This window comes from Carcharodon carcharias, chromosome 19 (genome assembly GCF_017639515.1).
Source record: "Carcharodon carcharias isolate sCarCar2 chromosome 19, sCarCar2.pri, whole genome shotgun sequence".
Taxonomy (NCBI): Eukaryota; Metazoa; Chordata; class Chondrichthyes; order Lamniformes; family Lamnidae; genus Carcharodon; species Carcharodon carcharias.
In genome coordinates this window covers 49326148-49341803 of record NC_054485.1, presented here as the reverse complement: position 1 = coordinate 49341803, position 15656 = coordinate 49326148, and the positions used below count along the sequence as shown (strand labels likewise).

The following is a 15656-nucleotide window of genomic DNA, read 5'->3' as shown; positions in this document are numbered from 1 at the left end:
GGTACACGCTGATGCCACTGTGTGTCAGTGGTAGAGGGAGTGAATGTTGCAGGTGGCAGATGGGGTGTTAATCAAGTGGGCTGCTTTGTTCTGGATGGTGTCAAGCTTCTTGAGTGTTATTGGAGCTGCACTCATCCAGGTAAGTAGGGAGTATTCCATCACACTCCTGACTTGTGCCTTGTAGATGGTGGACAGGCTTCGGGGAGTCAGGAGATGAGTTACTCATGCAGAATTCCCAGCCTTTAACCTGCTCTTGTAGCCATAGTATTTATATGGCTAGTCTTGTTCAGTTTCTGGTCAATGGTAATCCCCAGGATGTTGATACTGGGGAACTCAGTGATGGTAATGCCTTTGAACATCAAAGGGAGATGGTTGGATCCTCTCTTTTTGGACATGGTCATTGCCTGGTACGACTGTTACTTGCCACTTATCAGCTCAAGCCTGATTGTTGTCCAGGTCTTGCTGCATATGCACACAGACTGCTTCAGTATATGAGGAATCACAAATGGCGCTGAACATTATGCACTTGTCAGCGAGCATCCCCACTTCTTACCTTATGATGGACAGCGGGGGAAAAGCATTGATGAAGCAGCTGAAGATGGCTGGGTTTAGGACGCTACCCTGAGGAACTCCTGCAGCAATGTCCTATGACTGAGATGATTGACCTCCAACAATGACAATAATCTTCCTTTGTGCTAGCTATGACTTCAACCAGTGGAGAATTTTCCCCTGATTCCCATTGACTCCAGTTTTGCTAGGACTATTTGTGTCACACTCAGTCAAATGCTGCTTTGATGTCAAGTGCAGTCACTCTCAACTGCACCTTTTTATTTCTTTTGTTCTGGAACATTAGCCTAGTTTTGTGCTCGGGTTCTGGAGTGGGGCCTGAACCAAGAACTTCTGATGGAGGCTTGAGCAGTACTAACTGAGCTAAATTAGCCAGCCCAACACAGGAATCTCTTTTGTGTTATTTGCCATTATAATTACACTTAATGAACAAGAATCCCCTGAACCTCCTCCCTGAAATGATGATGATTAATTTTTAAGTTTTGCTTGTGGTTCTTTAACTTTGGGCAATATGATTATGGCCCGTATTTTACGGTCCCATCCTGGCGTTTCTCCTCTCTGCGCATGCAGCGAGCCATTTAAATCTCCATTCAGTTTGGCGGGACTGTAATATCCCACTGAGTGAGAGGGACCGTAAAATTCTGGCCTATGGCTTAAATTAAGTATGTTTTTACATTCTACTTTATTGATTTCTATTTTAATCATTTGGTTTACCCTTTATTACACACCCATATATCATTAGATTTACAAAGTTGCTCATACCCTAATGATATTTCTAGTTTCCACAGGAGTCAACATGACTTTTACTGGTTATATTGCAGAATAGACTGGACCAGATCCACATCATGGGATGTGAAAGGTGCTATATAAATGCACGTTCCTTCCTCCTTTCTTTCTTTCCATGCATTGGCTTTGATCGTGTAACTGATTTTCTATATTTGTCAGCATTGTTTACTTTTTGTAGGTTTATTTCTAAAAATTGTGAATTATATTTACACTAAAAGTACGCCAGAGGGATTAAGATGGAAGAACTTAGAACCTATTCATTGAAGTAGTCATCACGATGACCGAATATATTTAATTTTGAATAATTACCAATAATCCTTCCAAATCAGTAGAACTTTATGAAATTCTCCTAAAGTCCCAGTCTCTAAAAGTAATTGAACAAAACTGCAGAGTGTTGGTCTAACAGTATTCAGTGCCAACCAGGTGCATTCCAAAGAGGCCACTGTATGTCCCTAAAAGCTGGAGTTGGTGCTTTTCATTTCTGCATTGAGACAGCAATCCCATCAATTTTCAATCACTTTCATACTCATTCAGCCACCTGTTTCTCTTTAATCTCAACTTAAATAAAGATCTGCTTGTCCCTTACACTCTTCCCCTCTTTCTCACACATTCGCACACGCACACATCTCTCTCTCCCTCTCACACGCACACGTGCTTACACCCGTGCATCAAGTGGAATTTAATGCCCTCCCTATGGCATGGAGACTCTGCTGTCTTCTTGCCACCTCCCGATAGGCCCATGGACGGCCTTCCCGCTCACTTAAGGGCATCATCCTGTTGCTGCTGGTATTCACCCAGCAGTGGATGGGGGACCCGCCTTGCTGAAAAGCAAACCCTGGCATGTTTGCTTGCAGGCTTCCTGCAGAGAGGGTGCCTCATTCAAAGGCAGTCAATACCAGTTTGAGGGACCCAGCATTGGGAAGGCGGGCCCGGTTAAAAGCCATCTGCTGCTCATGCTGCCGAATCTCTATCTCCCCCGCGAACCTCCTCCCGCCATCACTCACCTGGGGTGCCTGGGCCCAAGGCGATCCTAAGCCTCAGGTGGGTGTAGTATCAGCAGCAGCCACTGCTTCCTTGGGAGCTCTGCTGATCAATGAAGCTGTCTGCCTCTGATTGGCCGACAGCTCTTGGTGGGCAGGTCTTCCACCCCAGGGGTCCTTGATCCCGGGAAAGACCTGTCACTGTCTAATTAAGTGCCTGACCAGTACTTAATGTGGTGTGCCTTCCCGAAAATAGGCAGTGCAGAGCTCTCACTGGCTCTGCAGTCTGTGGGCAAGACTCCCGTCACCACCATTCATTGCTGCCCATTCACACACATGTGTACACATACACATACACAGGCGCGCACTGCCACATGCGCGCACACACACACACACACACACACTCTCACAGGAACTGATCATCTAAAATTATATAACTGTTAAAACTAGGATGAAAATATTTTTCAAACACAACATTAGCACATGTGCTTGCAGCAGCTCAGGTTTCCCAGGCAAGAAATGGAAATTCTTAATATAGAAAGTAAAACTTTACTGTTGAACTAAATCTTCATTATCCTACATTGTACTGACAGGGTAACAATCTCAATTTGGGTGAATCAAATCAAATAGCTTAAAGATTCAGTGGTAAATTTTGATGTAGTCAGTTTATAGTGATTTTATTGCCCTTGTAAGGAGAAATTAATACTCATTTATCTAATTTTGACAGGAACGGTCTACCCTACATAGCTCAGCGGCGCTTAAGTCCCAAATCTCTGTTTAAAAAAATGATTATTTGATTTTTGCAGACATAATAGTAGCTTTTATGGTGCATATTTATTTCAATATTACTACAGTAATTTCTGTGTTAAAAGTAGCGATATAACATGTATGATTCATTGTAAGCTGCTAAAATGCAGTTCTTTTTGTATAATATGATGCTAGCTTATAAATATAAGCCTGTCTGCCCCTCAAGGACCACTGGGTGGTTTAATTCCGAGCTACACAGAGCAAGCTTGTTTGAAATAGAAAGGCTCTACTCATATAGCAGCAATCGCATCCTTCGAAGTGTTTCATAGCCAGTTCCTTATTTCTTTAAGTGTAGTCATTGTTGTTTACAGGCAATCACAGCAGTCAATTTGTTCACAGCAAATTTCCACAAAGAGCAATGACCAATTCATCTACATTTCTGGGGGTGTCGGCTGAGGGATAAATGCTAGCCAGAGAACTGGCATATAGAATCATCCAGGACTTTTGTTCCTAATTATTAGCCAGTGACTCATGCAGGAAATGCATCTGCAGGAATGTAAGCTGAAGATGTGTTGCCTCCATGGTCAAATAGGCTGCTGACAATATCGGTGCTCTGTATAATCAACAGTGACTTGAGCAAGGCTGTTGCAACCTGTGCAACAACTGGAGGGAGTTAAGAGTCCAGGATCAAAGATGGAAAAACTGGAATGTAAGGAACAGGTGTAGATATATATGCTCCTGTTACTAGTAAAGTCCCATCTGTTAGCTCAGCGATGACTATGGAGTCTAGAAAGTTATGTGTGCAACCACTTGCAAATGTGCAACACTTTATAGCAATTTTGTACCACAAATGTTCTGTGATAATACTGCAGTATTGGATGGCATGTTTTGCTTTACTTACTGAAGAGCAAGATCGAAGCATGAATATTAATGGCTCAACAGCTAGTCTATAAATCTGCTGAGATTATTGAACATCCTAAAAACATTTAAAATTGAGATGAGTGAGAGGGGGAGGGGGTGGAAGTGTTGTGTGTTGCACTCATTGGTCACTTGATCATAAAAGAATTCAATTTTGCACATTTAGTATGGCACCTCACAGCCACTGCAAATTCAGTTTACCTGTTGAAACATCAAAAATTTTCATCCTTTTGAAGCAATTTCAAATGTGCCTAAAGCAATTTTGCTTGTAAATATTGTTACAAATATTAAGGGCTTTCTAACCTGCCAGATTTTTTTCTTTTGCATTTGATGAAGCTGATGCTTTTATTTTTCTGCTCCCATCTCTAGGAATATTACAGGTGACCGATATCAAGACAGAGCGTGTTGAGCAGAAGAGTATCACCTTGGCATGGCAAGAGTTGGACTACTCCAGCGACAACGACACTGAATATGAGATCAAATACTATGAAAAGGTGCTTTGCACTGTTCTGTGAAAGTAGGGAATATAAGCATTTTAAATTTTAAAACCAGCTCCACCTTCCATCAATTTAAGGGGTGGCGGAAGGAGGAGGAGAATTGTTTTCTTTGAGTTGGATTTATTTGCTGTGTTTGGATTCCCAATGGGTGGGAGGGGATACAGCTTTAAAAAGGAAACCATAAACGGCATGTGGTCAGTGACAAGTTGCGCATTGGCATTGCTGAATTTTATAACTGAGGGATTGTAAATGTTGAGATACTGTCTTACACAAGCGTGTCAATTAGCAAAACCCAGGGGAAATTCCTTCTGCACCATGTGCAAGAAACATCTAACTGAATTCTAACTAAGTGGTTTTACAATTTCATTACACGTGCCAAACACACTTAACTTCCCCCTCCACCCCGCAACATTGTTAATTCAAAGAGAATATTTATATTCCATCACTAAAAGAGATTATTTGCACATGGCAATTTATGTGATCTTGCTGTGTGCAAATTGGCTGCCGCATTTACAAATGTACGATTTAGAAGTGGGAATAGGCCATTCGACCCCTTGAGTCTGCTCCACCATTCAATAAGATCATGGCTGATCTGATTTTGGCCTCAACTCCACATTCCTGCCTTCCCCCAATAACCTTTGACTCCCTCATTAGTCAAGAATCTATCTACCTCTGCCTTAATAATATTTAATGACACTGCCTCTACCACTATCTGGGAATGAGAGTTCCAAAGTTCCTTCTGAGAAAAAAAATTCTTCTCATCTCTGTCTTAAATGGGAGACCCCTTATTTTTAAACTGTGTCCCCTTGTTCTATTCTCTCCAACAAGGAGAAACATCCATTCAACATCCACGCTATCAAGTCACATCAGGATCGTATATGCTTTAATAAGATCACCTCTTACTCTTCTAAACTCCAGTGGATACAGGTCCAACCTGTCCAACCTTTCTTTGTAAGATAACCACCACCCCCATCCCAGATGTCAGTCAAATGAACCTCTCTGAACTGCTTCTAATGCATTTATATCCTTTTCTAAATAAGGAGACCAAAACTGTACACAATACTCTAGATGTGGTCTCACCCATGCCCTGTACATCTGTAGCAAAACATCCCTACTTTTATATTACATTCACCTTGCAACAAACAACAGCATTCCATTTGCCATCTTAATCACTTGCTGCATCTGTGATTCATATACCAGGACACCCAGACCCCATTGCACCTAAAAGTTCTGCAATCTCTTTCCATTTAAATGGTATGCTGCATTTTATTCTTCTTGCCAAAGTGGACAAGTTCACATTTTCCCACATAATACTCCATCTCCCAAGTATTTGCCCACTTACTTAAGGAGTCTGCAAAGGGTCATAGATTATGTCCTCTTCACAACTTAACTTTGTATCATCCACAAATTTAGCAACCATGCCTTCAGTCCTTTCATTCAAGTCATTGATATAAATTGTAAATAGTTGAGGCCCCAGCACTAATTCCTGTGGCACACCACTCATCACATCTTGCCAACCCAAAAATGACCCATTTATGCCTATTGATTGGCTAACCAATCCTCTATCCATGCTGATATGTTACTCCCTACACCATGAGCTCCTATTTTGCATAGCTACCTTTGACCTGGCACCTTGTCAAATGCCTTCTGGAAACCTAGGTACAGCACATCCACAGGTGCCCCTTTATCCATATTGCTTATTACTTCCTCAAAGAACTCAATAAATTAGACAATCATGATTTCCCTTTCACAAAACCAATGTTGACTCTTCTTGATTGCATTGAGAATTTCTAAGTGCTCCACTATAACCTCCTTAATAGTCAATTCCAGCAACCTCCCTATGATAAATGTTCAGCTAACTGGTTCGTAGTTTCTTGATTTCTGTCTCCCTGTTTTCCTGAATAGAAGTTACATTTGCTTTTTTTCCAATCTGATGGGACAACTCCAGAATCTAGGGAATTATGTAAAATTAAAGCAAATACATTTACTATCTCAGCAGCTACTTCTTTTAAGACTCTAGAATGAAATCCATCAGGACCTGGGGACTTGTCAGCTTTTTTCTCTGTAGCCTTTCCTGGATGATTGGAATTGATTTAAGTTCCTCCATCCCTTTACCTCCTTATGCACATTTGTTTCTGGGATGTTATTTGTGTCCTCTATAGTGAAGACAGGCACAAATTATCTGTTCTATTCACCCACCATTTTCTTATTTCCATTAGTAATTCCCCACCCTGACTCTTTAGAGGACCAAAGCTCACTTAACTTAATCTTTTCCTTTTTAAATACCTGTAGAAGCTCTTACTATATATTTTATATTTTTATATATTTCTATATTTATATTTATATTTCTAGCTAGTTTTCTCTTGTACTCTAATTTCCCCCACCTTATTAATACTTTAGCCATTCTTTGCTGTTCTTTTATGTTCTGTCCAATCTCCTGACCTGCCATTCATCTTTGCAGAATTGTACTCTTTTTCTTTCAGTTTTATTTTGAATTTCCTTAGTTATTTTCTACTTGATAACAATGACGAAAGTTCAAATATGTTTTATTAGCTTTAAAGCGCTTTGGGATGTCCTGAGGTGGTGAAAGGCACAATATCAATCTTCTGTTTTGTTCAAATAAATATGCCTTATCCGGAGAGCAGATGTAAAACGTACAGTGAGAAATTTCTAAATCCTGGTTTTGCGTTTCATCCATCAACCTAGGATGGATTAATGTGCAATCTTTCTGCTCCCTAGGAAGTGACCTGCTTTTTCTTGCAACATTATAAAGATTCCAGAGGCCAGTTGCTTAAAGAAGATTTCCCACAAATGGCATCCCCTCTAATGTTTATCTGGAAGAACAAGTGTTGAAGTATCTGTGCATGCAGTATACAGCTGTGCATGGTTGAGCAACACTCTTGGGCCCCTTCCACAATGACTGAAGCTGCTGCACGATGCAAGATAGCTCCTCTCCGTAACTGGATTAGCTGAGGAGAAGAGGAGGTTTCTAGTGAGTGATAACTTCACTAATGTAGGACAAACAAATGGTAAATCATGCACAAACTCCCATTGTGTATTCAGGGATGCTGGAACATAGCTTCTGCTCATGGATAGGTAGAAGTCAAAGCTCCTTCACCCTGACCACACTCCAGCAACAACAGCTTAGATTTATATAGCACCTATTAACAATACAAAATGTCCCAAGGTGGTTCCTAGGAACATTATAAAACAAATTATGACACGGAGCCACATAAGGGGTCAGATGACCAAAATTTTTGTCAAAGAGGTAGATTCTAAGCAATGTTTTAATGGAGAAAAGCAAGTTAGAGCAGTGAAGGGAGAATATTCCAGAACTTAAGGATGCAGCAACTCAACGTGTAGCCACCAAGGGTGGAGTGATTAGAATTGAGAATTCTGAAGAGGCCAGAATTAGAGGAGCACAGGGATCTCAGAGGATTGTGGGGCTGGATGAGATTGCACAGATAGGGAGGGGCAAGGACGTGGAGAGACTTTAAAACAAGGAAGAGAATTTTAAAATCAAGGCATGCTTTGACCTGGAGCCAATATAGCTCAGCGAGATCCCTGACCATGGGTGAAAGGTAAACATAAGATACAGGCAGTAGAATTTTGGCTGACCTAAAATTTATGGATTGACCCATGCAAATGTAGGACTGCAGCATTATACTTGGTGGAGCGCAAACCACAGAAACCAATGTCCTCGGCAGAGGGCAAAATGCATTCCCAGCTACTTTATTCAAGAATTCTTTAATGAAATGTTTAGTACCATTAATAACATAAATATTGATAATTAAAGTACAGATAGATCAAAATATCTAAAAGTCTAATATAAGCTTTGTTTTATCCATTCTCGGGTTATGAGTGTGGCTGGCTAGGCTGGCATTTTTATTGCCCATCCCTATTTGCCCTTGAGAAGGTAATGTCGAGCTGCCGTCTTGAACCGCTGTAGTCCATGTGATGTAGGTACACCCACAGTGCTGATAGGGAGGAAGATCCAGGATTTTGACCCAGTGATATAGTTCCAAGCCAGATTGGTATATGTCTTGGAGGGGAACTTCCAGTTGGTGTTGTTCCCATGTATCTACTTCCCTTCTTCATGGCGATAGAGGTCATGGGTTTGGAAGGTGCTGTCGAAGGAGCCTTGGTGAGCTGCTGAAGTGCATCTTGTAGATGGTACACACTGCTGCCACTGTGCATTGGTGGTGGGGGTTGTGGATCTTGAAGGTGGTAGATGGAGTGCCAATCAAGCGGGCAGCTTTGTCCTGGACTGTGTTGAATTTCTTGAGTGTGTTGGAGCTGCACTCATCCAGGCAAATGGATAGTATTCCATCACACTCCTAACTTGAGCCTTGTAGATGATGGACAGGCTCTGGGGAGTCAGGAGGCGAGCTACTCACTGCACAATTCCAAGCCTCTGGCCTGCTCTTGTAGCCACAGTATTGATATGGCTGGTCCAGTTCAGTTTCTGGTCAATGATATCCCCCATAGTGTTCATAGTGGAAGAGTCAGCAAGGCAATGCCATTGAAGTCAACCGGTGATAATTAGATTCTCTCTTGTTGGAGGTGATCAATGCTTGGCACTTGTGTGGCGCAAATGCAACTTGCCACTTATCAGCCTAAGTCTGAATGATCTTGCTTCATATGGGCACGGACTGCTTTAGTATCTGAAGAGTCACAAAAGTTGCTGAGCATTGTGCTCAGTGAACGTCCCCACCTCTGACCTTATGATGGAGAGCAGCTGAAGATGCTTGAGCCTAGGATACTATGCTGAGGAACTCATGCAGTGATATTCTGGTACCTTGTACCTTACTGTTAACATCTCAAAACTACTATACATCAAAGCACCCAGGCTAGCTGGCTTTAATCTAGTTAAGACACACACACACACACACACACACACACACACACTCACTCCCTTATAGAAACAGGCCCCACTACAAGTCCAATTTTTAAAAATTTCCAATAACATTATATACATCAATATCTTCATGACTTCTCCTCCCTATCGAAAAATGAACCATCATAATTCTAAAAAACAGCTTCATTTTTTACTAACCCATCTCACACTATCCCCTATACTTATTATACTATCAAGTGCATGCATTAACAAAGCAATATATATGCACAAGTCCTTGATATCAACAGAAATCACTCCAGTTCAGTGCCCAGGTTTTTGTAAAATGTCCAATTTTCCTTTAAGCTTTAAACTTTTGATGACGCAGCAGCAAACAGATTTTCTCTACCAGCAGCATGTATAATCCGTAGATTAATTGGTTGTAATAATAGACTCCACCTGAAAAATCTTGCACTTTTGTCTTGAAACTTGTCCAAAAACTTCAAAGGATTGTGGTCTGTATAAACAGTTTTTTCAGATGAATTGTTGGCAACATAAATTTCAAAATGCTGCAACGCTAACACCAAGCCCAAGGTCACTTTTACGATCATTGAATATCTTCTCTGTTGTACATTTAGCTTCCGTGAAAAATACCCTATCAGTTTTTCAGTTCCAGTGTCGCATCTTGTAACAGTACAGCCCCAATGCCTATATTGCTTGCATCAACAGCCAACTTGAATTGCTTGCCTTAATTGGGTACTGCCAAAACTGGTTTCGTAGTTAATAAAGTTTTCAAACTATCAAATGACCTCTGACGCTCCAGCGTCCATTGAAACTCCTTGTTTTCAGTCAGTGGAGCAACAACACTGCTAAAATATGGTACAAATTTCTGGTAAAACCCACTCCTGCCCAGAAATCTCAAAACTTCTCATTTTATTGTAAGCACTGGGAAATCCAGGATAGCCTTGACTTTCGCATCTTGGAGCTACCTTACCACGTCCAATGGTATGGGCTAGATATGTAACTTGCGCTTTTGCAAATTCACTTTTAGTCAAGCTCATCACCAAATTAGCTTCTTGTAATCGAGAAAATAATCCTTCCAGATGCTTTAAGTGCTCCTCCCATGTGAGATTGGAAACTATTAGATCATTAATATAAACAGCACAATTGCTTAGACCTGCAATTACTTTGTTTGTCAGTCTTTGAAATGTCACAGGTGCATTCTTCATACCAAATGGCATGAAACTGATATGATCCACTTGGCGTTACAAAAGCCAATATCTCCTTTGCTCTTTCCGACAACAGTACCTGCCAATATCTTTTTAGCAAGTCAATCTTTGTGATAAATTTCGATTGTCCGACTTTCTCAATGCAATCTTCCAACCTTGGTATAGGATATGAATCTGCTTTTGTCACCACATTGACCTTTCGGTAGTCCACACACAGTCTTTGTGTTCCATCCGGTTTCTGTACCAACACAATAGGCGAACTCCAGTTACTGCAATTAGACTCAATTATAGCATTTTGAAGCATGAAATCAATTTCTTTTTGTAGTTATGATAACTTTGCTGGATTTAATATATGAGGATGTTGCCTTTTTGAAGACAAAACATCATGTGTAGCTAAATGTGTCTTTCCCAATTTATTCCCCCAAATTGGTTTGTGTGACTGCAATGGCTTTTCTAAATCACTTATGACACTTGCTTGGAAGGTAACTCTATATTTCATTTAAATTTCCATGCACCCCCTCATTATCCAATTTGATTAGAGGAAAATCAATTTCAGAGTCCTGCACTTCTACCTCTTTCTCATCACCCACCATCACTAATACCTCTTTTTGTTCCTCTTCCCTGTCAAAGTACCTTATAAGCAAATTTACATGACACACCCTCTGCTTCTTTCTTCTATCTGGAGTATTTATTAAATAATTTCACTCAATTTCTTTTCAATCCTGTAAGACCCACTAAATCTTGCATTTGATGAATCACCTAATATTTTCTCTCCAGAAACAAAACTGCGAGTTTTAGCTTTCTTATTGGTCTTCACTTTCATCACTTGCTGTGATATCTTTAAATGTTCCCTAGCCAACTCACATGCTCTGTTCAATCTTTCCCCAAATTTTGATACGTAAGCCAAGAGAATAATTTCTGAATTTTGACCCACCAATTTCTCATGAATCAATTTCATTGGTCCCCTTACCTCATGACCATAAACTAGTTCAAAAGGGCTAAAACCAGTCAAAGCATTAGGATTGTCCCTAATAGCAAATAATAAGAGTAGAATTCCCCCATCCCCATCCTGTGGGTCAACCTGACAGTACACTCTCATCATAGTGTTTAAAGTTTGATGCCATCTTTCCAAATCTCCTTGTGACTCCGGATGATAAGCTGCTAACTTAAACTGTTTTATAACCAAGCTATTCATTATTTCCTTAAACAGCTGTGACATGAAATTTGACCTCTGATCTGATTGTATTTCCTTAGGTAAACCATATCTTGTAAAAAAAACTCCACAAACTTCTTAATTGCAATATTTCTTAAAGGTATCGCTTCAGGAAACCTGGTAGACAATCCATTATTGATAGTAGGTACTGATTTCCGCTTTTAGTCATGGGGAGAGGGGGAGTCCTACACAATCAATATGGCCCTAGTAAAAGGTTCTTGAAATGCTGGTATTGGGATTAAAGGCACCAGCTTAATCACTGCTTGTGGTTTTCCTGTTACTTGACATGCATGACAGGTTCTACAGAATTTGAGTACATGCCGATGCAATCCTGGCCAAATAAATACCTCTATCGTTTGCTGTTTTCCTAATTCCTAAATGGACACCCATTAGAATTTCATGAGCAATCCTCAGAATCTCATGTCTATACCCGAATGGGATCACAGCCTGATGCACCTCACTCCAGCTTTCATTTGCTGAGACATGATCCGGCCTCCATTTTCTCATTAAAATATCTCCCTGAAGGTACTAACATACTGGAATATATTTTGCTTCTGTTTCTGAATAAGCTTTCTGATATAACTGTTTTAATTGCAAATCATTTTTCTGTAACTCCACTAACCTGAGTTAAACATTTCAGCTGAATTGTCCTGTAATATTTCCTCCTGAACAATGTTATCAAACACAATGCCAGCTAATTGGATTTCGTCACCTTCTTCTTGCCTATGAACTGCCTGCCCCCCTTGTTTATCTTGTTCTTCCCGGTGAGGTTTTGATCTTGTGATCAAACAATCTGGAAACGACCTAGGATGCTCCTTCTATAACACCTTTGTTGAAAACACTTCTACAGACTGTTCAGCTACTACAGGCATCACCCACATTTATGACCCAGCTATATCATTACCCAGAATAAATTGAACTTGTGCAACAGGCAATTTTTCCACCACTCCAACAATAACTTCACCTGTCTTCCATTTGTTCTTTAGATTTATCTTCCACAACAGACTAGATTTAGCATTTCCATGAACCCCACTTATTATTACCTGCTCCTGCAATACTCCCTCTGAACAACATCACTATCCCACAACATTAAAGATTGACTAGCCCCTGTGTCTCTTAAAATTTTAATATCTTTACCTACTCCACCCTGTACACATGGAAAGATGTTCCCTTCACACACAATGTCTTTAAACATTTCTGTAACCTGCTCCACAGAATTCTCTTGGGTAAATTTTGAACACATTCCCACTTCTTTACCTATCACTGACTCTTCCTGTTTCACCTATACATAAACCATTGGGTTCTCTTGTGCCTGAACCTCAGAACCCACACTACTTTTACTTCCAGAACTTTTCTGTACCCCAATAATTCCAACAGATTTTTCTAGTAATTTCCAACACTGACTTCGTGTATTCCACTTTATTACAATGAAAAAACCTCAATTTTCAAATGTCACTTCTACCCTCAGCACCTTCCTTTTTATTCTGATAAAAAAACTTCCTTGGAATCCTCAGCCACTCCTCTTCCCTGACTACCTACCTTCCTTTCACCTTCCCATTTTCTATCCTTTTCCAATTTGAAAGGGTGACAAAGTAAAGGTTTAGCTCTTTGAAATAACTTATAATCATTAGCTATTGAATTCTCACTACCGAAGGGATTAAGTCTTTAAATTCTTCCAAAAGAATTACCTCTCTAAGAGCTGCATACGTTGTCTCTATTTTTAACGCCAGTATCCACTGGTCAAAATTAATTTGTTTTACTCTCTCAAACTCAGTATAAGTTTGCCCAGGCTGTTTTTTCATATTCCTAAATTTCTGCCTGTATGCTTCAGGAGCCAACTCCTATGCACTCAAAATAGCCTTTTTCACCACATCATAATTCACCAATACCTCTTCAGCCAGCGAAGCATATACCTCATGTGCTCTATCCAACAATTTAGACTGTAGTAATAACATCCAGTATCCCTGTGGCCATTTCATTTATTTAGCTATATTCTCAAATTAAATAAAGAATGCTTCAACATCTTTTTCCTCAACCCCTTTCTCTCTTACCTGAAATTCCAGTTCCAGCTCCCTTTCTTTCTCTTGTCTTTCTGCTTGCTCCCTTTTAAATCTAATTTCTCTTTCCTTTGCTTCTAATTCAAGTTTTTTCAGTTCCTTTGCTTGTTCAAATTCAAGCTTCTCCATTTCAAACTAAAGCCTCACTACCTCCAGCCAAGACTCACTCGTGTCAGGTGTCACTTCCAACTGTAGATGCTGTGCTATAGTTTTAATTATATCTGATTTCCTAGCCCCCACAGGTAACCCCAATTTTAACTTATCTGCCAACTCTGTTAACTTACTCTTGGTTATTTTTTGCAACACAATCAGAGTTATATCTTCTACTCCCAGACAAGCCTTAGTAATTGCCAGAGCCAGAGCCACCTTGCAGTCTCACCATTTCTAAAAAACCTCAACAACCCCTGATTCAAGTGCTTCTCATACTTGTAACCTTAGGGTTCACCAATTCCAAATCAATCAAGGGATTACAAACATTATCCCGGATGAGCCCCCAGTTGTTATGACACTGCAGTTGGTAAAGGCTGAGTTATTTAAAATCCCAGGGGGAAACTTTAACCAACTGTCATAATCTATATTTTCAATTGGTATGTTTGAGATGCAGCTCTGAATTCACAAATAAAACACACCAAGCCTCGAGGTTTTTTATATAAATTAAATTGAACATTTATTAATTTAACAAATTTAAATACATACATTTGTCTACAAATTACTACCATAATAACTTTTAAACAAATCCCCAAATTAATCACTCGCAGGTAATCTCCCGCAAGGCAACAATAACCCATAGACTTTAAACAGACACCAGGCAAAGCACATTTTATCTTACAAATTCAAAATGAGGTTCCTTTCAATTTGTTTCCTTTGCAGACAATTGCAGGGCTAACAGGCTGCTTAGATGCCTCTGACCTCCAAAGGCTGAGTTATTTAAAATCCCAGGGGGATACTTTGAAGATGCTTTTTCTGTGTATGCCCAGCCTTTACTTTCAATGTAAATTCTCATTGTATCACCAGGCCCATTGAACTCCACCTCTTCTAACAATAAAAACCCCTTTATAGCACCTATTTTATTAGTAATATAAACATATTGCATGGTGTCTCCTAGCTAGGTGCAAGATTTCACCCCCAATTTTGAATGGTTTATTCAACAAAATGCAATTATACCCTGTACTTTACTGTTAACATCTCAAAACTACTACACATCAAAGCACCAAGGCTAGCTGGCCTTAACCCAAATAAAACAGACACACTCACAACCAAAGACATAGAGCCCACTACAAGTAAAATTTAAAATAATTTCTAATAACATTATTTACAACAATATCTTCACGACAGGGAGGGTGATCACCCAGATGTCATGGTCCACATTGGCACAAGTGATTTAGGTAGGAAGGAGGTTGCAGTCATGCAATCAGAATTTAGGGAGCTAGCTCAAAAATTAGCAAGCAGAACCTCAGATGTAGTAATCACCGGATTACTCCCAGTGCCATGTGCAGTGAATACAGAAATAAGAGGAAAAGGCAGACGAATGCGTGGCTGTAAAGCTGGTGCAGGAGGGAGGGCTTTAGATTCCTGGGACACTGGGACTGGATTTGGGGAAGATGACACCTGTACAAGCCAAATGGGCTACACCTGGTCAAAGCTCAGATTGAGTTCCTTCGGGGCATTTTGCTAGTGCTGTTGCAAGGGCATTAAACTAATTCAGCAGGGGTGTGATAACCAGGAGAGAGTATTAGAGAGGAATACCAGGGTGCACAAAATACAGGGAGAGATAGATAGCACTAGTGTGGAGAATAGTAAGTTAATTGGTGGAGTCAGAGTTAGGGAG

The 15656-nt window shown here is 40.2% G+C and overlaps 1 protein-coding gene across 1 annotated transcript in view; it reads left to right on the top strand.

Annotated features, from left to right (window-relative positions):
* LOC121291613 (ephrin type-A receptor 7-like) overlaps positions 1-15656 on the top strand; it is a 630124-nt gene that overhangs the window by 493504 nt on the left and 120964 nt on the right. Inside the window, exon 6 of the mRNA XM_041213056.1 lies at positions 4368-4492. Coding sequence (XP_041068990.1) covers positions 4368-4492 — 125 coding nt within the window. The remainder of the gene's footprint in view (positions 1-4367; positions 4493-15656) is intronic.